Genomic DNA, 26,020 nt, shown 5'->3' with positions numbered 1-26,020 from the left:
GGAACTAATTACGAAATGGAGGAGTCGTTTCAAAATTATGAAATTCAAGACAGAGTTAACAAGGACGCTTTAATATACATTGCGGGATATGTAGCTCATAAATTTAGAGGCAAATACGACGATTTGGGAGTGGCAACTAAAAATATAGAAGTTAATAGAGCATCACATTGTTGGCTGAATTTTATTTCTCGCGGAAATCTACTGTACCCAAACGAAAATTTGTTACGTGTGACTACGTGAGTTTAAAGAAATGCATGGTACTTCCTTGGCAGATGACAAACATTTGTTTACAAATTTATGCAACAGAACGATTGCAAAACTAACCAATGATTTAAAAGCAACAATACCACAAGAAGTAATTTTATGCTTAGCAAGGACACGAACTTACATTAGACTACGTGACTTGAACCGAAGAATTAGTTTTGAAAATTGTCGTAAACGATTGGATAAGAAAATGCCTAAATTTTTAAACTCTAAAAAATAAACTGTATCATTTTCACAATATATTATATTAAAAAAGAATCATGTATCGTTCATACTCTATTTATGTGTTAAGTATGTCACTTCAAAAAAAATAATTGAAATAATTTTTTTATAATTTCCTGTTGTTTATTTTAAATTTTAATTAGTAAAAACACCTAATACACCTAATAAAGGCAATCGGTGTCAAAAAAAATTTTATGATAATATAATAATTCACTTGTAAACATTTTGTTATTTTATCTGTAATCAGTAGAAAGAAAATTGATTACCTTTATTATAATTATATTCACCTGAATAATTATATTGTAATTATTATTGTACAGACATGCTTGTAGTAGCTAAGTTATTTGAATCATGTTTTACTTGTCACTTAAATAATGTTCTCAATAAGTCATAACAAATTTTAGAAATCTTCAAAATTGCATATGTAAAACGGTATTTTCTAAAGAAACGCGCGTTATTTATGCGGATTCTTCATAAGCGCGACTCGTTTTGCAGCGCAGGTGACGTCACGAATTCGATGTCGAGCCAGCCTGCCTGCGCGCGGACATACCGTGTTTATGTGTATCGTGGTTTTGATATCAGGATTGTTCTTATATTTATTTTTAATATTTTTTTAAAGGCTAAAAATACATATTTTTATTTATTTATTAATATCTCTGAAACTATCGAAATATATTTACTCATATCTTAGGATTATGTAAAGTGATATGAAAGGAAGCCAAAAATGCAATAATATGCAGGGTGTTCCATATAAAAAAAATCACCCCGATCCACTCATTTCTCAAAAGTTGTAAATATTTATTAGCAATCAAAATACGGATTGCGTTGGTTTCACTCTTTTTGGTGAGGTTAGACTGATAATTTGGTGGGGTTAGTTGCGTTGGTTATTTGGTGGGGTTGATTGCGTTGGTTAGGTTAGCTATTTGGTGGGGTTGGTTTGGTTTTTACTAATTTACATTTGTTTAGCGTTGGTTAGTCTCTGGGGTAAGTTGTTGGCATTTTTATTTCCGGAGCCGGCATCTGTGCTCCCGAATTTTGGAAGCCGGCACCTACTTCCTTTTAATTAAGTTTATAACTTGTTAGCAAAAATATCATAAGCTGTCAAATGTCACAGATATTGGCATAAAGTATATATTTTTAAATGGGACACCCTGTATATTAGAAGGAAATATAAGAGCTAAAACACACGAGACGCTAAAAAACACGAGGCAAGCTTAGCCAGGACCACGTCTTTAAAAACAAATCTAATAAAAATGGACTAATTTTGTATTACATAATATATTAATAAAATTATACCGGATGCGTCTCAAAAGTTACTCACCCCTATGACTTTTAATTTTTTTTTTTCAGATAAACAACGAAATTTGGTATATTAGTATATGACATAAATTAGGATTGATTGACATATTTAATTGTTTTCGGTCATTTCGGGTTTCACCGGAAATTACTACAATTTTTGATTTTTAAATTACACCCTCGGTATTTTTTACTTTATTCGATAGTCATAAATATGTCAACTTTTGACATTTTCGCATATGGTTTATTTGAAATTGTAAATTATTCATAAAAAACTGCTTTTTCCAAATATGCTTATGAGCCAACCTCGTTCCATTTGAAAAAATTGAGATATGATTAAAAATACGATTTGGGCATCCTTTAACCGGCCAGGACAAGACTCGCAACCTAGATTGAAATTTAAAATACAATTTGTTTTAGAGCGAATATGTCAAAAGTTGACATATGATATGTCATTTCGATTCAGCGTGTCATTTTCTATCAAATAAAGTAAAAAAATACCGAGGGTGCCATTTAAAAATCAAAAGTTTTTTGTAGTCCCCGTTGTGGTCATTTCCGGTGAAACAGGAAGTGACCAAAAACAATTGAATACGTCAATCAATCTTAATTTATGTCATATTATACTAACATACCAAATTTTTTCGTTTTTTTTTATCTGAAAAAAATAAAAAAGTTATAGAGGTGAGCCACTTTTGAGACGCACTCGGTATATAACTTACCACAAATCACTGTCATAGGTAAATATCCACCAGTACACATAATATTAGCTTCTGTAGGAGTCTTACAAATAGAAGACCCAAAGAAACCTGTTAAAAAAATATATGTTCTATTTAAGGATCGTTCTCACAGCTGTAAGAAACATATTTCCAACAGATAATCATGCGCAATAGGGTAAAACGCGTTCGCACAGAAATGTTTGATTGGTTTCCAACCAACAGTACGCTGTTCGCACAGAAAATTCTGATTGTTAGCTGATAGTTAGACCTGTTAGCGGATCTTTTGCAAATAAAGTGTCCGGCGCATGCGTATTGTGATCCGACGTCATTAATTAGTAAACTTAACATACAAAACATGTGTTGTTTTTGTTTAGTGTTTTTTTATTCAAAAAATAAAGAAAAGAAATGAGAGATTTTGAATCTTCCGCAGAATCTGAGGCGTCCGAATTTTCGGATACAGACACAGACCTAGAAGAGCTGATGGAGTCAGGCCCAAGAATCAAAATTATAAAACATTAAAACATTAAAAAGAACAAAACCAAAAACATTAAAAGATGTCTTTGGTTAATTCCCTGTTCGTTTTCTTCTTTATTCGGTATTACTTAAGAGTTAAAATTAGTGGTATTATTAGATCAAAAAATAAGAGTAGGGGATTCTCTGTTCGCACAGACAGTTTGAAATCGACAAGAAACTGCATTATTTGGGACCTGCGCATTAACACCGGTTTGGAAGAAGTCACATACATGTGGGGAACACGCTGTGAGAACAAACCTTTAAACGAACAAATACTGTTTTGTAGTTAAAAGAAGTTTTTAGTGAAAAACGTCGTCGTTTGAAAAAATAAATTAATAATATCGTATTGCTTGACTGAACTCAAGGGAGGGCTAGAACCCCCAAAGCAAAAAACTAAAACTGGAACCCTGAGAGCTGTCTGATACAGTGGGTTAACCTTGTATGTGTAATATATTTTCTTACCAAATGCCATACCGCAGACACCTGTCACATAACAAATTAAAAACATGGTACACAATTTGTCTTCTACGTCCAATCTTAATAGAAAAAACACCATTACGATGCATTCTATACATTGAAAGAACATAATCGCCGATTGGAATAAAAGATGAGCCAAAGTAATTTCTAAAGACGAAGTTCCAGCTATAATACTTCGTTCCCAAATTCCATCCATACGTTCTTTAACGATAATTTCAGAGGTCATCGTTGAGCCTAGTAAAAATGTCAATCTAAAATATAAAAAATAACATAAATAGAATTTAACAGTTTTTTTTAGCTAATCTCACAATACAATGAATCCAGGAGCCATGAAGATTGTCAATGATTGTTGATTGTTTCCATAATAGAATTCTGTTTTGAAAGGAAACTCTAGCAATTTCTTTGATATATTACAATGGATAAAAAGATCTTGTTCAAATTCAGTGAATTGATCGATAAGTTTTCGCTGCAACATTGTACCGACTTGTGAGTTTGACATATCCAAGAAAATTTTAATTTCGCCAAACTCTAAAGTGGATTTTCCGGCTTTATTGCCTAGTCGGATCTAATGCATTAAGATTGCGATTACATTTTTATTATCTGATTAAATTATCGGTGTAAAACTAATAACCATTATTAATTTTATACAGGGTGTCTCTTCTGAAACTACATCGATAGATAATAGCACCATCGACAAAAAAATGACGTTACAGAGTCCTTGAAGTTATAACTGAAATTACATAGTTACAATGAAATTAAATTTTTGAAGCATATGTAGTTTTACATACAGTACGTCCCCGGATTGTCTTTACAAGAGGAAAAACTACGAACTTTTTTCTACGATCGTGCAAAAAGTAGCTATTTTTTACACTATCTATTGTATTAAAAGTCATTTTTTTTTAAAACACCTTGACATTATTAATGACAAGTTGAGCTAAAGAGAGAAAAAATGTAAATTCTTATAAATACTTAAACATGTACCAAATCATGGAAGGTAAACGAAGTACTAGTACTGCCAGTACTGGACACCTCGCAGCAACATTCCGGAAAAGAGTTTTAAGTGAAGAACAAGAAACCGAGACCTCCACGAGCAGAAATGGGAATAAAATTCAAAAGACTACTGGAAATGAAGTTTATCCCTCAATTACCTTAGTGAATTGTTCAAACTGCGACATTAAAATTACAATCAACTAGAAAAAAAAATATTAAAAAATTGTGTGAATTACTGTAAAAACTTTTTAATAAACATTTAAATAAGAATTTCAAATCGATCGTAGAAAAAATCTTGTGTGCAACATGTGCAAAAAGCATATTTGTTGCGCTCAGCATGATTGCAGCTCGAGACGAAGTCGAAGCTCATGCGCCGTACAACAAATATGTACTTTTTGCACTAGTTACACAAATAACTATTATTATTAACATTTTAAAAATTCATTCTTCAGAAAAAATTTTGCTTGTTTTAAAATGGTTAATCCCGTTTATAGGTACATTTATAAATTCACCGGCAAAAAAACCGGCCGCTAAAAACTACCAGTAGTCCCAATTTCAAAGTTGGATTTCTCGCGAACCACTTATTAGATTTTGATGATTTTTTTTTAAATTGCTAATTTACAATTTAAATTGTTTGTTCAAAATTTTTTTTCCTTCTTAACGGATGCTTCGTCAGAAATTTTTATTCCGAATTTATTTTGAACATATACAGGGCACAAGAATGAGATGAAGTTTTGCCGGAACTTTGTAACACCCTGTAGGGTGCAGCAGCTGTAGTAGCTATTGCTAAATCAAATCACATTGTAGCCTCATCTTTTGTGAGCATTTTGTTTTTGTAATCACGACATTATCTCTTTTTTTATTGGAGATACGCTGCTTTAAAGCGAACGTCTTGGAAAAATGCTTCGCAGGCAGAAAGTGTTAGGTGTAAAATCAAGGCGACATAGGCGAAAACGGATTTATGAGTATTTGCAACATGACAACAATGGTTGTCAAATTAAAAAATGCCATTATCATAGGATGCCTGGAATCGGTATATGGAAACGGGAAATTTCACCAGACGAGTGGGTTCCGGAAGGCAAATGCAATTGACGACCACTGTATTGTCCTGAATACTTTACGAAATCGTAGAATTACAGCGTTTCAGAATCGACATCTGCTACTAGCCGTGCGTAGAACTCAAGTCAGTGAGAGAACAATCCAACAAAGACTAAAAGAAAACAGCTTGTCTGCAAGGAGGCCTACCACAGGACCCCAGTTACTTCCAAGACATCGTCGAGCACGTCTTCAGTTTGCGCGTTTACATGTGAATTGGTTTGGTCGCGGTTTTGTCTACAAAGTATTTTTTCGAGACGTTCATTTTAAAGCAGCGTATCTCCAATACAAACAGAGATAATGTGATTATAAAAATATGAGCTCACAAAAGATGAGGCTACAATGTGATTTGATTTAGCAATAGCTACCACAGCTGCTGCACCCTACAGGGTCAGTTCGAGCAAAAAACTTCGTCTTATTGTTGTGGCCTGTATATGCTCAAAATAAATTGGGAATAAAAATTTCTGACGTAGCATCCGTTAAGAAGGAATTGATTTACAATTTAAAAAAAAATCATCAAAATCTAATGAGTGGTTCGCGAGAAATCCAACTCTGAAATTGGAACTAGTTTTTAGTGGCCGATTTTTTTGCCGGTGAGTGTATATTTCCATACCGATTTAGAGAAAATTCAAAAAAAAACATGAAAATATGGTTGAAGTCCTAAAAACCAAGACGCGTTTCTATGGTAATATAATTTCGATTTCGTTCTTTGATAGATATTATTAATTTTGATTAAGTTATATTTTTTGCTGTTGTTAAAAATGTATCGCCCGTTCCGTTGCATTGAACTAAATAAATTTTGTGTTTCTTTAACATTTTAAAACAGCAAACAATATGACGTTAATTAAAATTCTACCAATAACAATCTATCAATATATTACTTGGTTTTTGGATTTCAGGCCAGTTTCATTAAAGAAGTTTATTTCATTTCTGAAAAATGAAGAACAAATTAAAAAACAAGGATACAAGCTACCTAAAATTACAACTTACCCTCTATATAGTAAACGCCACGAATGTTTGGGAGTGATTCAGCGCTTGATGATGTTAGAATCGACACGCGCGCTATCATTTTTACATTAAATTAAATAATAATTAAAAAATTAATTTTTTTCCGCAGACGTAGGTTTTTGAAGGCCCGGTCTAATCATATGCTTGCGCTCCTCCTACTTATTCTAAAATGTTAGCGTGATTGACAAAGACGATACTATATCGCGTTTCTTTGATTGATTCGTTTTTGTGCGTTAGTCCATTGGTGTGCTTGCAGTGCGACCAATGGGGCCATTCCATTTTATATTTTATAACCAAATATATGTTTTGACATGGTTTTGACAAGACTTTGACAGTTAAAACAACAAATTACAACAGATTATATATTGACTATTATATGACTTGAAACACCACGGCACTGGAATTAAGTTTTATGTGACCTTGAACAGATTAGTTCACATGGTAGCGACCGATGAATCACTCCCAAACATTCGTGGAGTTTACTATAGTAATTCAGTAATGTTAAAGTAACCGTTACACGATAAACCACATTTAAATTCGATGTAAGAATATATACAAGGTGAGACCAAATTTATATCCCTGGGACCCCCAGTATATTATTTTGCTGTTAGATGCAGAAATTAGGTTTATCCCCAATACTGTTAAGGTTGCCTCCCTTTTAAATAGTTTTTTAGTTATTTTCACTTTTATGTTACATATTAAAAAGAGCTAGAAGTAAGGAAAGAATGAAAACGTAGCCTTATCATCAACGTAGCTTATATCAACGTAGCCTTATCGGTCAGATACACTTGCCGTTGAGCTACAGGCCAAACTCGTTAAGGTGCGGTATCTGTGAAGTAATTTATGAAGAGACACCATGTATACATCTGAATTAAATGAAATAGTAAAAATTACATATTACCCTATCTTCATAAGATTTTGAAAAATTATATGGTATATCCACTACACCGATAAGTTTACCATGTTTCACATCATCAATTGCAATTGATGTAGAATTATAGAATTTCTAAAATAATTTTATAAAAAAATTGTTTGTTATAATATATGTATATGAAAATAATTAAAAAAATAGCTACTTTTATGATCATCGGTGGTTGAAAATAATTTATCATATTGCATGAGATATATTCCAACTGGCACTTCTCATTATTGGAAGGAAGGACAGACATATTCCAGTTCATAAATTCTAAACATGTATTTGATAGTTCACCATTTACAATACCAACATTTAAGTTTATTGGAGTAGTTCCAAGAGAATTAGCAAAAAACCATAATTGTAATATTGGAAAAGATATTAGAAACAAAATTCCCCTAAAAATAATATATATGTATATTTATATCACACAATCAATAAAGTATAATAAATTAATTATTAAACATAAAATATATACATAAATAATAAGAATTTCAGTCCGGAATAAAACAAATGTAGATATTTAATATAATAATGATAATTATTATTATCATAAAGAATATCAACGAATGCTCTCTTCAGGCGGAGATTGACTCGAGCCGACAAGTCAAGTCACTCAACGCTACAGAACAAGAAGTAATAAAAGAACTACTTGATCATAATATCGACATCTGCGCCGTACAGGAAACTAAAAAGAAAGGAAAAGGTCAAAAACAATACCAAGAATACCTAATGATCTACAGTGGAGACGAAAGGCAGGAACGAGCCAAAGAAAGAGTGGCCTTACTGATACACAATAAATATAAGTCAAATATAAACGAATGCCGTTATATATCATCACGCATACTTGTCGCTAAATATGCACCGGAAGATAATAAACCCAGGCACGAGCGCGAGGCATTCTATGATCAACCATGACACGATCAATTCTTTACCAGCAAATGAAATGATAATTATTCTAGGAGACTTCAATGCACAAATTGGCAGCGAAATAATACCAAGAGTGAAACAACGATTTAACGAATGTCTAAATAGCAACGGGGAGATTATAATTAACTTTTGCACGCTAAACGAACTAAGAATAAATAATACATTCTTTGATCATAAACCTCAATTTAAATATACATTCGAAAACACAAGAGGACAAAGATCAACAACTGACTACATACTAAGCAACAGACGGGTACGTTCAACACAGATACAAGACGTCAGAATATTAAATTCAGCCAGTGTCGGTAGTGATCATAGTCTGTTCTCGGAAAGATCAAAATAAAACTTTCCCAGATCAAAGTTTCCCAGAGAATAAACAGAGAACCAGAAAGAAAAGAATAAAAATTAATATAGAAACGTTATGGAACTATTCGACAAGAGCGCTGTATCAAAACAGATTAGAAGTGAAGATAGATATAAACCCAATAAATGAGATAGAAGATGTAAATACCCAGCTGGGAATAAATTAAAGGATAACATCCAAGGAGCTGCAGTCGAAGCACTTGGTACCCGCACTATAAGCAGACCTAACAAAAAACACAATAAAACACCATGGTTCTCTCAATAAATCAATAATAAAAGCGAAGAAAAGAAGAAAGCTTATCTAAACTATCGAACACTGAGGACACCAGACGTATATGAATAATATAAGGCAATTCGCAATGAGACGAGAGCACTAGTAAGAAGAATTAAGGCCGATCACTGGAAAGTTTTCTCAAGAAGAATGGAAGGAGACTTTTACGATCTCGAAAAACAAATCTGGGGATTAATTAGAAATCAAAAGAAGGAGACTAACGAACTAATTGAACCTCAGCATATTATAAAGGATACTTGGGTTGACTACCCCACAAGGCTCTACAGCAAAGAGGAAGATACAATCGAGCAGAATGATACACCAGAGATAATCACTAACGAAAACATACAAATAGAAAGTAAAGACATAGATATGGCGCTCCGACAATTAAAAAACAGAAAAAGTCCTGGACAAGACAACATCCCGAATGAACTACTTAAGAATGGAGGACAATATCTAATCCAGCAACTAACTAAACTAATTAAATATATCTTTCGCTACCATAGAATACCCGACGAATGGCGAACAAGTACCACTATACTTATGTTTAAGAAGGGAGATAAAGAACGGCCATAAAACTATAGAGGCATAAATCTTCTCAGCATAACATTAAAATTAACAGTAGTACTAAAAAACTTAAACTAACCCTTAGTAGATGTTGTACATTTACTTTATGTCAGACAAGTACCCTTAATTAAAGTCATAGAAAATATATACAGGGTGGCGCACCTCATTCGCCTCGGTTGATTATACAAAAACGAAAAGATGTAGAAACGAAATATTTTATGAGTATATGTGGGAGGGCAATGTGCACAATTTAAAATTATTTTGAAATGTACAGGGTGTTTCAGAACTAAGATCCATACCAAAGTTGTATTTTTTCTTATGGAACACCCTGTATTTTACTTCATTTTTGGATTCTTGGGCCCAAAAAAAGGTATTTATTATAAGGGTTAAATATGTTTAAAATCTTTGGTTTTTGAGATATTTAAAGATGTTTGAAAATGCATGCTACAATAGAATAGCTTATTAACACCCTGTACATTGCTTTTCAGAATGTAAGTCAGAGAAATAAACTTTACTGAAAAAATTAATTCCTTCGTTTACTGAATACAGGGGTATCAAAAATTGCTGGTCTATTTTAAATATTTATTTTACATAAAAACTTCGTTATTTCAAATACAACACCCTGTATTTTTTCAAATAAATCGAAGCAGATTTAAATGCTCTTTCAAACTATTAAGGGTTTCCTATACCTATCTAGCTCAGATTTTGAATAAAGAGCCATTTTTCAATAAAATGGGAACCAAGATGGCTGATGTCAAGTTTTTAGTGACAGTTAGTAGCTATTTTCAAAATCGAAATTAGTTTATGGACTTTATTTAAATGTATAGCAGTTTACTTTTATTTAATTTGCCTACAGTAGTTTAATAAATAATATTTATTAAATATGTATTTATTATTCTTTCAAGAAAAACGAAGAAGTAGTTCTCTCATTTATTTTATGATCACTCGTATATATATGGATTTTCTATAAAAGAGCCAATTACGGCAAATTCATTTTCTTTACTTCCAACGACAGGTTTCTGCCTAATAGGTTTTTTATAAACCACATTACCATAGCTCTGCGAAATAGAAAAGTATTTTTTCAAGGAACGCTTATCAGGAAGATTCCTATATCTTTGAGCATAAACTCTTGAGGCGAAGAAACAATTTTCCTCACAAAATAAAACCACTAGTAACATATCCATTCGTTCCGCCAGCAGATACTGCTTTATTTTTCTTGAAAAAATACTGAATAATGAAGTTTAATTAGTATTGAACTATTGTAGCTAAATTTAAGTAAACTGTTATAAATCTAAATAATAATGTCCACAAACTAATGTGGATTTTGAAAAGAGTTACTAGCTTTAACCAGAAAATTGCCATAGCGACACCAGCCATCTTGATTGCCATTTTATTGAAAAATCGCTTTTTATTTAAAATCTGTGCTAGATAGGTATAGGAAACCCTTATATAGTTTGAAAGAGCATTTAAATCTGCTTCGATTTATTTGAAAAAATACAGGGTGTTGTATTTGAAATAACGAAGTTTTTATGTAAAATAAATATTTAAAATAGACCAGCAATTTTTGATACCCCTGTATTCAGTAAACGAAGGAATTAATTTTTTCAGTAAAGTTTATTTCTCTGACTTAAAAGTCAGCACAGCAATTAGTTCTGAAAAGCAATGTACAGGATGTTAATAGTCTATTCTAATGTAGCATGCATTTTTAAATATTCTTAAATATCTCAAAAACCAAAGATTTTAAACATATTTAATCCTTATAATAAATACCTTTTTTTGGGCCCAAGAATCCAAAATTGAAATAAAATACCGGGTGTTCCATAAGAAAAAATATAACTTAATAATCATGGGCGAAATAATCAAACAAGTGCGCCATTTAAATGGATACAAAATGGGAGACCGTAATATGACAATTCTATGTTATGCCGACCACGCTGTGCTACTCACAGAAAATTAGGACGACCTCCAAAGACTATTATATCGCTTCAATCTAGAATAGGGTTGCCAAGTTTTTCAAAAGCTAGGGGAGGACATTTCTTTTTTGAGGGGGGGAGGGGGGTATACAAATATTTGGATTGCAATACTGCATGAACGATTTATTGAAAAAAAAACATTTTTTTAAAGAAAAATAAAAACTAGGTATCTACATAATGAATAACAAGGATAAACTAAAAAAGCATCCATATCAATATTACCAACTTCACATCATCTCAGGTACAAACCTATTTTTTTATAATAAACTTAGATTTCACTGGTTTAAGGTATTTTTTTTGTCAAAGATTGCAAAAGAAGGACATTTGGGTACAAAAGGAGGCAGGAGGACATTTCTTCTAAAAGGAGGACTGTCCTCCCGAAAGGAGGACACTTGGCAACCCTAATCTAGAAGCAAAATCTTATAACATGATAATATCTGCATCCAAAACAAAGATCCTGACAACATCAAAAATACGTATCAGATGTAAGATTGTCGTGGATAATACAATAATAAAGAAAGAAATGAAATTTAAATATCTCGGTATAGAGTAATCCGGTTATGGCGATATCGAAACAGAGGTAAGACAACAAACAACAAAAGCAATGAGAGTGGCTGGATGTATGGACGACACCATATGGAAAAATAAATACATAGGTGTCGAGGTCAAGTCAAGAATATATAATTCTGTCGTCAGACCCATAATGACTTACACAGCAGAAACCAGACCGGATACAGCAAAAACAAAAATATTTTTGGAAACAAGCGAGATGAAAATCACAGATAAAACGCTGCTAGATAGAGAACGAAGCGACAACATAAGGCAAACATGCAAGGTGGATAGCATTAGGGCATAGAATGGGTATTGAGCAGAAGACGCGAATGGAATGAACATATAAGCCGAATGGACGAGGGAAGAATAGTAAGGTCAGCTCGAGACAAATCACCACTGGGAAGAAGAAGTACGGGAAGGCCAAGAAAAAGATGGTGTAATTACCTTACCATCGATTGAAACTGTAGGCATGATGCGAAGAATGAACAAGCAATCTGCCTAATATAGAGTAGGAAGAAGAAATTTCCTGATTTTTCATTTTTTCGTTTGGTTACCTATAGGCTAAACGCGAAATAAAATTCAAAATTTAAAGTTTGTGAAACTTCTAGAAGTATCTTAGAATTAATTGGCAATATTAGCCAGTTATAGAATATTCTCTTGACGACTAAAAATTACGATTCTTGCGTTATCCATAACGAAGTTACAGGAAATCAATAATCTAGTTAGTTAAATGAGACTTGACATATTGAGATGCGATGTAAAATGCTTACCCAATATTTCTATAAAATTGTTTCCAATTCTTAACAAGAAGTGCATGCATTCTGTTTAAGCTGAAACCAATATTTTCTGAAACTGCCTGTTTTTCCTTTTTCATTTTTTCCTGATAGATATGATGTCGCTAAAAAGGTAATAGAAATTTCCATTCTAGTTCAATTAAAACATTCAAGACGTACATCTCCAAATTCGCATTTTTTTATCAAATGCTGTACAGACAACTGCTCCAAAATTTGTTCATTATGGCTTTCAAAAGTATAAGGAGTATTATCATTTTCTTTATCTTGTGCTTTGCATAGTTCAAGAAATGCCGTTTCTAAAGAGTCTGTATGAAAATGCGATAATAGATTAGCTGGTGATGTCTCTGCCAATAGCCTTCCTCCTCTCATTAATCCAATCTAAAAAATAGATTAATAAAATAATAAAATGGAAAAATTCATAAATAGGGAGTAATTAAAATTAGCCGTATGTGTTCCCTGAACGCGCACAAATTCATTCTGGAATACAGCGGCTGACCGACCACTGAGAATTTTGCTCAGCGGCTGACCGTTTGTGTCAAAATCCTGTAAAAATAGACGGTTTGGAGAAATCGCTTACTCAGCCGCTGACAGTCCCCGTCGGAAAAAAAACGCGAAATAACTGAAAATCTCTTAGAGATATCGGTAAACAGTTTGCTGCAGTCAATTCTACGTAAAATGAACTATCAATAAGAATATTTTAGTTGCGATCTGAGACATTTCGGTTTTTGAGAAAATCGACAGAGGGGTGACGAGGAATTTTTTCGAAAAATTTTGGAAAATCAATTTTGCTTATTTGGGAATATATTGTAGTCCTAAATGTGTAATTTACAAACCCGTTTCGTTTTTGAGATTGGCTGTTTTTGTTCCGGAGACATTCGTTGTTGAACTCTTTCGACAGTTTAATGACTCGCACATTTTGTAAAAAAGTTTGTGAGCTTTTTTGAAAAAATGGAGAACCCTGTATAATGTGATATTATTAATTAATTAAGCTATTTAAATTACACAGGTTTTCATTTTTGATGCCATCAGGTTAATAAAATTATTGTTAATTTGATGAGTTAAAAAACATGTTTTTTTGCATGTAATAATTAAAAATAATAAGTAAGGATATAAACTATTTTATCTACATAATTTTTATAATAACGACTTTTATAGAATGTTGCTTTAAAATTTAATTGATTTTTTGCCAACCATCAATGTATTATAATTTATAGACCTATTTATTTAATTAATCTGTTTTCCAATAACCGAAGTAATTTTTCTAGACAATTAATTTTAACGCAAAAAGTTAAGGCTTGTAAACGGTTTTCAGATTGGTCATATAATTTTCAAGTAGTATTTTTAATAATTTCGAATCGTGGGATCTATTTTCGTTGAGGTTTATGATATTTGATGGAGGTTTATTTTAAAAATCAAGGTCATACTCAGTAGCGGATACAGAGGGGGCCACACGGGGCCAAGCCCCCCCCTAAAATCTATGAATTGGGTTAAATATTAAGCTTTTGGGTTAAAAATGTCGTTCTAAAAAGTATATTCTACGTTACTTTTTATTTGCCCCCCCCTAAAATATATTCCTAAAATATATGTGTAGATAATGATCTCCTATTTAAACCCTAAAAAGTCCCATTCAGTCCCAGTGGAGGTAGTTTGAAAAAAAACGCCGCCATCTTGAATTTTTTCGTTTTTTTCAAATATCTCCGTTTGCATAACTTTTTTCGGAAAAACTAAAGATATATTTTTTGTAGGGAACTAAATTTAGAATATTTTACCTTTAATCATTTTTTTTTCTAAAATAAATAGTAATAGAGATAGGGCAATTTTTTCCTTTTTAAACCAATCAGCTATAATTTTTGCGTTAACAATATAGTGTTAGTATAGATAACCAATAAATTTAAGCATTAAAACAATTAAAAATAACATTTAAATATTATTTATTAAATAAAATTATTGTTACAAAAATTATTATTAAATTAAAGTTATTAAATAAAATCAACTATGACGTCATCCTGAGCGTCATTTTCGTCCTCAACTAAAATACAAAAGTTTGTGCAACTGATTCCGTAGCATTGACCACACTTTGAAGTGAACATTTGAAACATTTAAGAGCCAATTTTCTATAAGAGCAATTTTTAGAGCACTGACTCTTTGCAATTGCAAAATATTAATTTTAGTAGGTCAGGAGGCGCCGTATAGGCGTTGATTGAATAGGTATCAGATTGCTATGTATGTATGTATGTATGTATGTATGTATCAGATTGTGTCTTTTTGATCTTTCTTTCATCCATATTGTAAAGGATCTAACTTGTTACAAATCCATTCTTGAATCTAAAAAATACAACTTATAACATTTCCTATAACAGATATATCTTTACAGTTACTTGAAAGTAAAAAGTCCTGAGTAAATGGAGTTTTGCAGAGTTCTCAGTTGGAGGCAAATTAGCTAAATTAAAGGTAGTCTTAAGGGCTTGTCTTGATGTAATCCTTTTGTATAGAGTGTATCTCAGATGGTTAATATTTTTAATATAGCTTGGGCTTGGTGGCAGCTCAGGCAAGTCATCTTTGTTAGGACTTTTTTCTAAAATTACGTCGAGGTATTGACAAAGATCGTCATCTTTTTTCAGTACCGACAGGCACATTTTTGACTTGTTTCAGTCAGAATTAAATTATCTTTTAAAGCTATATCACTGCCCAAGCTATATTAAACATATAAACCATCTGAGAATTCCTTAAGACTACCTTTAATTTAGCTAATTTGCCTCCAACTGAGATCTCTGCAAAACCCCATTTACTCAGGACATACTTCAGGTAACTGTAAAGCTATATATATTATAGGAAATGTTATAAGTTATATTGTTTAGATTCAAGAATGGATAGGTAACAAGTTAGATCCTTTACGGATGGAAGGAAGGATGGTTGGGAAGGGGAAGATGGAAAGAGCGAAGTTTGGATGGAAGAAAGATCAAAAAGGCAATGTATGACACCTATTCATTCAACAGAAGATGTGGCGCCTCCTGACCTACTAAAATTATTTTTTTTTGCAATTGCAAAGAGAGTCAGTGCTCTAAAAATTGCTCTTGTAGAAAACTGGGTTTTGCATGTTCTTCAAAGTGTGGTCAGTGCTACGGAATTAGTTGCACAAACTTTTATATTTTAGTTGAGGCTAAAATGACGCTCAGGATGACGTCATTTATTATTAGGCAGATTTTATTTAATAACTTGTTAAAATTATTTTAATGCTTAAATTTATACTTGGTTTATCTATATTAACACTATACTGTTAACGCAAAAATTATAGCTGATTGGTTTAAAAAAACTGGAAAATGTATAAACCGTATAATAAAAAATTGCTCTATCTCTATTACCATTTATTTTAGAAAAAAAATGATTGAAGGTAAAATATTCTAAATTTAAAAAACATATCTTTAGTTTTTTCGAAAAAAGTTATGCAAACGGAGATATTTGAAAAAAAAACGAAAAAATCCAAGATGGCAGCGATCTTTTTCAAACTTCCCCCACTGGGACCGAATGGGACTTTTGGAGGGTTAAATAGGAGATCATTATCTACTTATTCCCGTTGAGATTGGTTGGTTACTATTTTTTTCCACCTTTAGGTACATATAATACTCGGCTACCATTACTGGCCTAAATATTGGCACGATGAACCTGAACTTTTGACGTCAAATTGTCCTTTTACACTGTGAAATAAATTGGACAAGATATTAGCCCCCCACACACCAGAAGATTTGGCCTGCGGACTTCGCCTGCGAATAAAAACTTCGCGTCTGTGGGGCGAACCAAGTCTGGGGTAGACCAAGCCTGTGAGAGGCCAAATCGGCGGCTTTGAACTGTTAGATTAGATTGGTCAGCGAAATGGATCTTCTGGTGTTTGGGGGGCTATTGATCAAACGAATTTAGCAAATAAAGTGTCAGATGTAAAACCGCTATAAGTATATAATAATATGATTCTTACCTTATCAGCATCTTTACATTCATCTATATAATGTGTTGTAATCACCACAGAGAAATTATTTGACTTCACAATTTCACTGAGATATATCCATATTCTGTTATACATTTACATAAAATAAAACATTTTATTACTTTTAAATATGTTTTTTGAAGATACATATATACTTCTCTCTTAGTAATGGATCTAGTCCAACTGTAGGTTCGTCTAAAATTAACAGTTTCGGTTTGTGTAATAAGGCTACTGCAAGTGATACTCTTCTTTGTTGTCCTCCACTGCAATGCTTCAAATATCTAAAAAATATGCATAGTGATTTTATTTATTTTAGATAAACAGACCAAACTGAAAATTGAAACCTTTACGCATGCAGCGTATTTTGTGTATATTCTAAATTATATGATATTATAATCTTATACTAGATATGTATAAAGATTATAATTATCATACTTTTAGAATAGGAATGGCAAATCCACTGTTCAAAAAATATATAACATTCTATTTAACGTTAAATTAAATTATATTCTTAATGGTAAAAATAAGCTTGCATTACAAAAATATTCATATATACAGGGTGTCCCAGTCTGAGCGTGCATTAAAAGTTTCTAGAGAACCACAATATCTATATCGGAGATTTTTTGCACATCATTGTTTCACGAGATCTATCGATTAAAAATATTTTCAATATGGCGGCACTTCCGGAAATACCCATTTTTTATTACATACTTAAATTCTCTGTAAAATTCTATGAATATTGATGTTAAACACACTATATCTAACATTAACCGTTTTTGAGAAACAAAATATTTAAAATTTTTGGCCAAAAAAACTACCTGTCAAAAAAATTTGTGTAGCCTAAAAGTCAAATTTAGTGATTACCACAGCCACTGTGACATAAAGAGAACATATGTGGCTATCTATTTCAAAAATTAAATTGTTCAAATGTCATATACAGTGGCGTGTCGTATAGGGGGGGCGAACGCCCCCTCCGCCCCTAGGCGCTTAGCGCCTCTGGCGCCCTTTGAAAAAAAAAATAGAAAAACTAAATTTAACGCAAAAAAACGTCCCCGTACCGTGCCCTTAGCTCTTCAAGATAAAAAAAATGATGTAAATAAAGCTCTTAGCTCTTCAAGATAAAAAAATTCATGATGGAATCCAGAATAATTACCTACATCAAAATTCTGAAGATAATTTCAAGATATCAGTGTTTTATGGTACTTTAGACATTTTAACTGGTACTCTAGAAAATCGGTTTGAAGACTTCTTTAATATACAGGGTTGTTCACCACATACGACACGAAGTATTGTAGCTTCGTTGAAGGACTATTAGAGCTACAATTTAGAAATAATTTTACAAGATGCAGAGTGTCCCAAATAAGTAAAAAATATCAAAGTTGTATTTTTTTAAATGGAACACCCTGTATATTATTAAATTTCTAGTTTCTACGATTAAAATAAAGGTAAATTTGATTAAGGTTTATTATATTTAAACCTTACCGTTTTTGAAATATTTTCAATTTTGTGAAATTGCAGTAAAAATTTAGCTAAATTTATTGTTTTACATCACTTGACGTTTAAAGTCATAGCACAAATTAGGTATCCTATAAGTATACAGATAAAAATCTTGTCTCTAATTCGTGGTACGAAAATTGTTTTTTATGACGATGAGCAAACGAGTAAATTTTCTTGTGCGCAAAACAAACTCCCACTTAAACAGCGTTATAATTAGGCCGACCACAAGGCCGGTCAGGCGCTGTGCACAATTTTAGAGGCAATAAGTGGGCGTGTTTGTGCGCAAACTAGTATCCTAACTAGTGCGCGACTCCAAAAATTGGAACCACGAAAAGCAATACTTTTGACGATAAGTTTATAATCTGTATAATCTGTGGTCATAGGCTACTTGTTAAAATCAAGAAAAATATATGATTTAAAACTAAATCTTAAATAAATTAAAAACGATTTATTTTAGGTATAGGAACATGTATAGCCAAAAAGTAACGAATTGAAAAGCCTTTTCACTAGTGATAGTGATATAATAAAAGTGGGTTTTCATTTGAAAAAAATGATTTATGATAATTTTGTAATCGCTCAATTCTATGACAGCTGCGGCCATTATTATATGACATTCGAACAATTTAACTTTTGAAATAGATAGCCACATGTTTTCTCTTTATGGCACAGTGGTTGTGGTAATCACTAAATTTGACTTCTAGGCTACACAAGTTTTTTTGACAGGTAGATTTTTTCGTCCAAAAATTTTAAATATTTTTTTTCTCAAAAACGGTTAATGTTAGGTATAGTGTGTTTAATATCAATATTCATAGAATTTTACAGAGAATTTAAGTATGTAATAAATAAAAAATCGGTAAAAATTTTTTTTAAGTTAAACGGTTTTATCTTATGTGCACTGAAATCTAGAAAATAATATTAACAATTAGGTATTTTGAACTTCTAGTTCAGAAATATTTTAGTACTAGGCAGAATAGCTTTTAGGCATATTAGACTAAAATAAAAACGTGGGGCCCATTAACTATTGCTGTAATACTTTCTTCTATACCAAGTGTGGATTGCATCGACTTACTATAATCGTAACTGGAGATTTTGACAATCAATAACCAGCCTAACGGAACTAAAGGTGTGTACCAAATTTCAGATCAATCTGACAACAGGAAGGTAGCTAAATTTCAATTTCTAATTTTGACCCAAATAAACAAACAAATAAATAAATACCGTACGGGTCGAGCTAAATAAAACCGTTTAAAAATGGGGGCACCCATTTAAAATAAGAAAGTTGCTGTCAACTTCCGGTATTTCCGGAAATGCCGCCATATTGAAAATATTTTTAATCGATAGATCTCGTTGTGAAACTATGATGTGCAAAAAATCTCCGAGCTATAAATAGATGTTGTAATTCTCTAGAAACTTCTAATGCACGCTCAGCCTGGGACACCCTGTATATAAAATATTAATTTAGCTTAATTTCTTGAACTATAATATTTATAAATTATGCACAAATTCTTAGGAATACAATTTAGTTTAAATAATAGACATTATATGTATGTTATATTATGTCTTTCTAATAATTTAGTTATAAAAACGTTTCGACCACAATCTGGTCATCAGTTTCTCTATAATTGGTGGAAGAAAAAGAAGAAAAATCAACAAAAAATACATTAAACAATTTTTCACATTGACTTATCCACGTATTTATAAATTGTAAATCTAAAATGTGTGTGTGAGTACGGTCAACAAGCTTTGTAAAATATACCGGCTGCGGTGCGTTTCGAAAGTGGCTCACCCCTATAATTTTTTTATTTTTGCAGATAAAAAAACGAGATTTGGTATGTTAATATTAATATGTGACATAAATTAGGATTGATTGACGTATTCACTTGTTTTTGGCCACATTCTGTTTCACCGGACATGGCTACAACTTTTGATTTTTAAATGACACCCTCGGTATATTTCTACTTTATTCGATAAAAAATATATCCCTCTGAATAGAATGACATATCATATGTCAACTTTTTACATTTTCTGCAATACCTGTTTTTTACATTTCCTGCAATAAAACTGTTATAAATTATAAATAGTAATGTCCATAAACTGATGTCGACATTGAAAATACTTACTAACTGTCACTAGAAATTTGCCATGGCGATACCAGCCATCTTGATTACCATTTTATTCAAAAATCGATTTTTATTCAAAATCTGAGCTAGATAGGTATAGGAAACGCTAATATAGTTTGAAAGAGCATTTGAATCTGCTTCGATTTATTTTAAAAAAATACAGGGTGTTGCATTTAAAAATAACGAAGTTTTTATATAAAATATATCCTTAAAATAGATCAGCAACTTTTGATAGCCCTGTATAAATTTAAGGAACCAATACCATTTTTCAGTAAAGTTTATTTCTCTACCTTTAAACTCAGCATAAGAATTAATTCTAAAAAGTAATGTACAGGGTGTTAATAGTCTATTCTATTGTAGCATGCAAATTTAAATATCTTTAAATATCTCAAAAACTAAAAATTTTAAACATTTTTAACCCTTATAAATGCCTCTTTTTGGGCCCAAGAATCCAAAAATGAAATAAAATACCACGTTCCATAAGAAAAAATATAACTTTGGTATGGATCTTAGTTCTGAAACACCCTGTATATTTCAAAATAATTTTAAATTGTGCACATTGTCTTCCCACATACAGGGTGAGTTTCCTACGATGTTCTCTATGGGTATCTTGGAAACTACTGGAGACAGAGAATCGGTTAAATGGGGAAAGAATTGCAGTTTTGTGGGGTCATATATATGCGCCTTTCAGATTTTTGAAAAAGTTCATGGCTTACTAGATATTTCGAAAAAAACAAATTTTGGCTATTTTAAAAATTGTCTCTAATTCCATTATAATCTATTTTAGACAAAAAGTTTTCAGATAAAAGTTGTAGATAATCACATCCCTAATGAGATTGTGTTCTCCGACTTTTTCTAAAGCCTGTCATTTTTGACATATGACACAAACATATGTTTTTTTAAATGGAAACCATAGTTGGCCATGACTTCATAAAAAGCGCCATTTTTTAAGCTTTTCAGCGATATAAGCTATAATATGTTTCTTTCGCAAAATTACTGAGTTATAGCCAATTCTTATCTTTCTTGACTAATTTCACTTAGTTAGCCATGGAAACAAGTTCAATCGTTGTTGCTCTCAGAAATATGAAATTGTCACATCCAATCATTGTAAATTAAAATAAACAAAAATTGTAAATAAGAGTTTTTCAAATGAAGAAAAGCGTGTAGGATTATTGGTTCAACTTTTCTTGGCCATACAGTTTCGAAGATACGTTGGCCGTTGACCGGTGAACGTTACTTACGTTTTTTAGAGAACGGTTTTCAAGACATGTTAGAAAAGTTAAATTTTGATACTAGCGCATTAATAGAGTGGCTCAAACATGACTTTCATTATAACACACTAAACCCCCCCCCCACAATGAAAGAAATGTTAAAAATTATTTATATCATAATTATGTAGACTCAGGGATAGAAAGAGGTGGACCAATTGCATGGGTCTCCTCGGTCACTTGACCTATCCATTTTAGATTTTTTTTATGCGGTATGGATAACAACAAGGTTTACAAAAGAACTTATGAATTGAGAGAAGCACTTCAAGAGGCGAAACAGGAGAAGTTTAATTAAGTCGACCGGTCGTTCTGTGAGAGCTAGAAATTCAGTTTTAAAAAGATGCATTTATGTACTCAAAACAATTGCGGATTTTTTGAAAATTTTCTAGAATAACTTGTAGTGATATTATTTTTTAAATTTTAGTTTGTGTAATGCAAATTGTAAAGAGCCGTTTAATAATATATTTTGTCTTTTTGTAAGTTATAAATCATAACAAAATTAGAACACTATTGAAAATCGTTCTCTAAAAAACGTAAGTAACTTTCACCGGTCAACGTATCCTCGAAACTGTATAGCCAAGAAAATTTGAACCAATAATCCTACACGCTTTTCTTCATTTGAAAAATTTTTATTTACAATTTTTGTTTATTTTAATTTACAAAGATCGGATGTGACAATTTCACATTTCTGAGAGCAACGACGATTCAACTTGTTTCCATGGCTAACTAAGTGAAATTAATCAAGAAAGATAAGACTTGGTTATAACTCAGTAATTTTGTGAAAGAAACATATTATAGCTTATATCGCTGAAAAGCTTAAAAAATGGCGCTTTTTATGAAGTCATGGCCAACTATAGTTTCCATTTAAAAAAACATATGTTTGTGTCATAAGTCAAAAATGACAGGCTTTAGAAAAAATCGGAGAACACAAACTCATTAGGAATGTGATTATCTACAACTTTTATGTGAACACTTTTTGTCTAAAATAGATTATAATGGAATTAGGGACAATTTTTAAAATAGCAAAAATTTGTTTTTTTCGAAATATCTAGTAAGCCATGAACTTTTTCAAAAATCTGAATCTCTATCTCCAGTAGTTTCCGAGATACCCATAGAGAACATCGTAGGAAACTCACCCTGTATACTCATAAAATATTTTGTTTCTACATCTTTCCGTTTTCGTATAATCAACCGAGGCGAATGAGGTGCGCCACCCTGTATACTGACTAAAGACAGAAGAACACAAATACGTTTAAATTACCGGAATTTTATATTTAATTATACGGAAATTTAAACGTATTTGGAAGAACAATTATTTTCTAACCTAACCAAGCGCATGGAATCTAGCGTCAGATTAAGTGGTTTTGTTATTGTATCATGGTGGTTTTGTAATAAATACTTCGTATTTTTGCTCTCTCCGACTTACTAGATTGCCATAGCGATTCACTCCTATACATGTAAACGCCGACCAAAGGTTTCGCTTGCCAGAATGGTATATACAGGGTGTTCCTTAATGATATGCTAATATTTAAAAGGTAATTCTTGGACATCTTCTAAGAAAAAAAATTCATATGAAAGTATGTCCTAAATATCTTACCTTTTTAGATACAAGGTGGTAAAATTTACTAAATAAAAGTTTTTTTCATAATATCTCTGATGTTATAAATACTTTTATGAAATTTGATACACGTCTTCTATGCATAAAAATGAACTTTTTCATGTAAAAAAAGATTTTTTGCTATCCAGACGATGCAGAAACAAAAGATTTGAATTAAGCAAAAACTACGCGTCGAACTAATAAAATCAAGAGGTGAAAAGTGTTTAGAAATGAATGGACATTTTGAAAATAATCAGTGACGTACTATTTTCATCTTCAAAATATTCGATATAAAACCCGTGTGAAATGAAGCCCGTCAATGGTCGAAGTTAATAAAATTATTTATACATAAAAAAGGACATTTTGATGAATATACTACGTATATAAGTGTCCCAAGTTTCATAACGATATTTACAATAACATCAGAGTTATTACAAAAAAAAAAAAGTTTTTTAGAATAGTCGAGTAAAAAGATATAAAAATGTGTCAAAATATTTTTTGGAGGTATAACTGCATGCTATCTATACAGGATTATCAGTTAGGGCTTTGTGCATGTGAAATGACTAATTACGACTTTTTTGGAGGGGTCAGACATTTTTTATCCCGGAAAATCTCAAAAATCTGTCAAAAATGTATAACCATGTTTTTTTACCTTTCCTACGCGATAACTCCTAAACTAATCAACTTATTCACATACTCTTTTTTTAATCGATTTGGAACACATAGGCGGTGATAGCTGAAGTAATTAAAGTTCCATAATGAGCGTATTTTTTTTGGAAAATGGACTAAACTTCAAACATTAACTTTATTGTATCATGGTTTTCGGTAAGCGAGAAACTTTTTTATTTGAACGAATTTTTACATAGTATCTGCGTATGAAATAAAGAAAAAATATTGAAAAAGTTTTTAAAACTCGTTACAACCTTCTATTACTAATAGTTTTATAGTTATCCTAAATTAGATATATAGAATAGGCCGCGCGCGAGACCGATCGGCGCTCGGGCCGATATAGCCGCCCCGAGACACGATTTTATTTAGTGGCACGGCGGACGCGAAGTTCCGTAAGCCTATTTCTCATTATATGCATTGTACCTGCAGTTTGAAATTTAGTAAATTCTGTACGTTATAAATTATTTAGTTATGTACTGTTTAATTTGCAGAAAAAACTATAAACGAAAATTATAAGTTTTTTATTAAAAATACTACTATACGAGACCTAAAAAAACGCATCATAAATGCTGCGGAAAAAAGGCAAGATGTATATAACCAAAAATCAAAAATTACCATCAAAAATCGTACATTTCTATTATTATTTATTAAAGTTTATTTTTATTAAGGCCGACTCTAACTACTCGTGTACTTGTACAAACATTTGATAGTGGGATACACTTGCCATGATGGTGTGAGTGGTTCCTCGTGCAATTATTTGTCACTCGCCGCGTAGCGTGAGCGTCAAGCTTGTTGCAAAAAAATGTTGTTTACAAAAATAGTATACTTGCCAAGTACGCAAATATTGGCGTACTTGCCAAGTACACGAGTCGTCAGAATCCGACTTTATATACTTTATTTTGTACGGAAATCTTTCTGGATATGACGATTTATTTGCATATGCTAAATACCACAACGTTTGGTTATAAATAATCCCTAACAAATCAAGGCTAAATTAACAACATTTTTAATTAAGAAAGCATACTATACATTAGATGAATTTTTCACTGACTTAGATAAGCATAATTTATAATATCTCTTCCCGCTTTTATTGTTTGTGAAAAAAATTTTGTGCTGTTTTCTGGGGTGCTTTTTTTTTTAATTATAGTTTTTGTGTTATAGATAGCATTTATAGCATATTTCACATGTAGGTACTTTAATTTCTAATTCTATGTTAAAATTACTTTTAGTAAAGTTTTACGCATTTTAATTGAAAGTATATTTATTTTTAAAATATTTATTTAATATTAAATGTTAATAAAAAATAAATGTTAAATACATACATATGCATATATTTTTATTCAACTGTAGTCATATACATATAATGTAAGTATTATTTTTTTAAGCTTAAGTTAACTCAATTTTAACAATGTTCCATGCTTATTAGGCTTTGTAACAATAATTTGTTATAGTTAGAGATCAAATAAATATTATCTAGCCTAACATCCTTCATTAAAATTTATAACGTTGGATAGAAAAGTATCTAAAAAAAGATTCGAAGAAGAGAAAAATCTAAAAAAGAATCTAGCATGGCAAGTAGTAAGTAATTTAGCATGGCAAGTAAAATAACTTTTTTAAACTGGACTGATTTTAACAACACTTTAGTTGAAAAAATATTATACTTGCCATTTATAAACAATCCACCTACCGAATGTGATACCATATATACTTCGATATATATTCGATATACTTCGACTTACTTATAGTTGCCGATGCTCTTTTTAGGAGTTTGTTTAAATCTTAGTGTAAGTGGTATAAAGAGCAACAGCAGAAAACACAAATGATAACACCTACAACTTAACAAGTATAGCTAGAAACGTGAGAAATATAAAATAACACGCGACCGGTGCTATCCCCAAGTCTCTTCCTATATTTGTACAACTGTACATATGTATATATTAAAAGAA

General features: G+C 31.6%; 1 protein-coding gene across 3 annotated transcripts in view; it reads right to left on the bottom strand.

The window, feature by feature from the left end:
• Positions 1 to 26,020, bottom strand: part of LOC115878083 (ABC transporter G family member 23-like) — a 47,000-nt gene that overhangs the window by 4,292 nt on the left and 16,688 nt on the right. For 2 of the 3 annotated variants that reach the window (XM_030894440.1, XM_030894439.1), the window contains 9 exons: positions 17,079 to 17,204; positions 16,915 to 17,008; positions 13,104 to 13,322; positions 12,921 to 13,048; positions 7,658 to 7,892; positions 7,483 to 7,587; positions 3,797 to 4,053; positions 3,474 to 3,739; positions 2,502 to 2,588 (listed from right to left, as the gene is read on the bottom strand). In XM_030894440.1, the coding sequence (XP_030750300.1) occupies positions 2,502 to 2,588; positions 3,474 to 3,739; positions 3,797 to 4,053; positions 7,483 to 7,587; positions 7,658 to 7,892; positions 12,921 to 13,048; positions 13,104 to 13,322; positions 16,915 to 17,008; positions 17,079 to 17,204 (1,517 nt within the window). The remainder of the gene's footprint in view (positions 1 to 2,501; positions 2,589 to 3,473; positions 3,740 to 3,796; positions 4,054 to 7,482; positions 7,588 to 7,657; positions 7,893 to 12,920; positions 13,049 to 13,103; positions 13,323 to 16,914; positions 17,009 to 17,078; positions 17,205 to 26,020) is intronic. The other variant, XM_030894441.1, reaches the window with a different exon arrangement.

The sequence above is a fragment of the Sitophilus oryzae genome, unplaced genomic scaffold (genome assembly GCF_002938485.1).
Source record: "Sitophilus oryzae breed Bouriz unplaced genomic scaffold, Soryzae_2.0 scaffold_1500_pilon_pilon, whole genome shotgun sequence".
Taxonomy (NCBI): domain Eukaryota; kingdom Metazoa; phylum Arthropoda; class Insecta; order Coleoptera; family Curculionidae; genus Sitophilus; species Sitophilus oryzae.
This window is presented reverse-complemented; position numbering and strand designations above follow the sequence as displayed.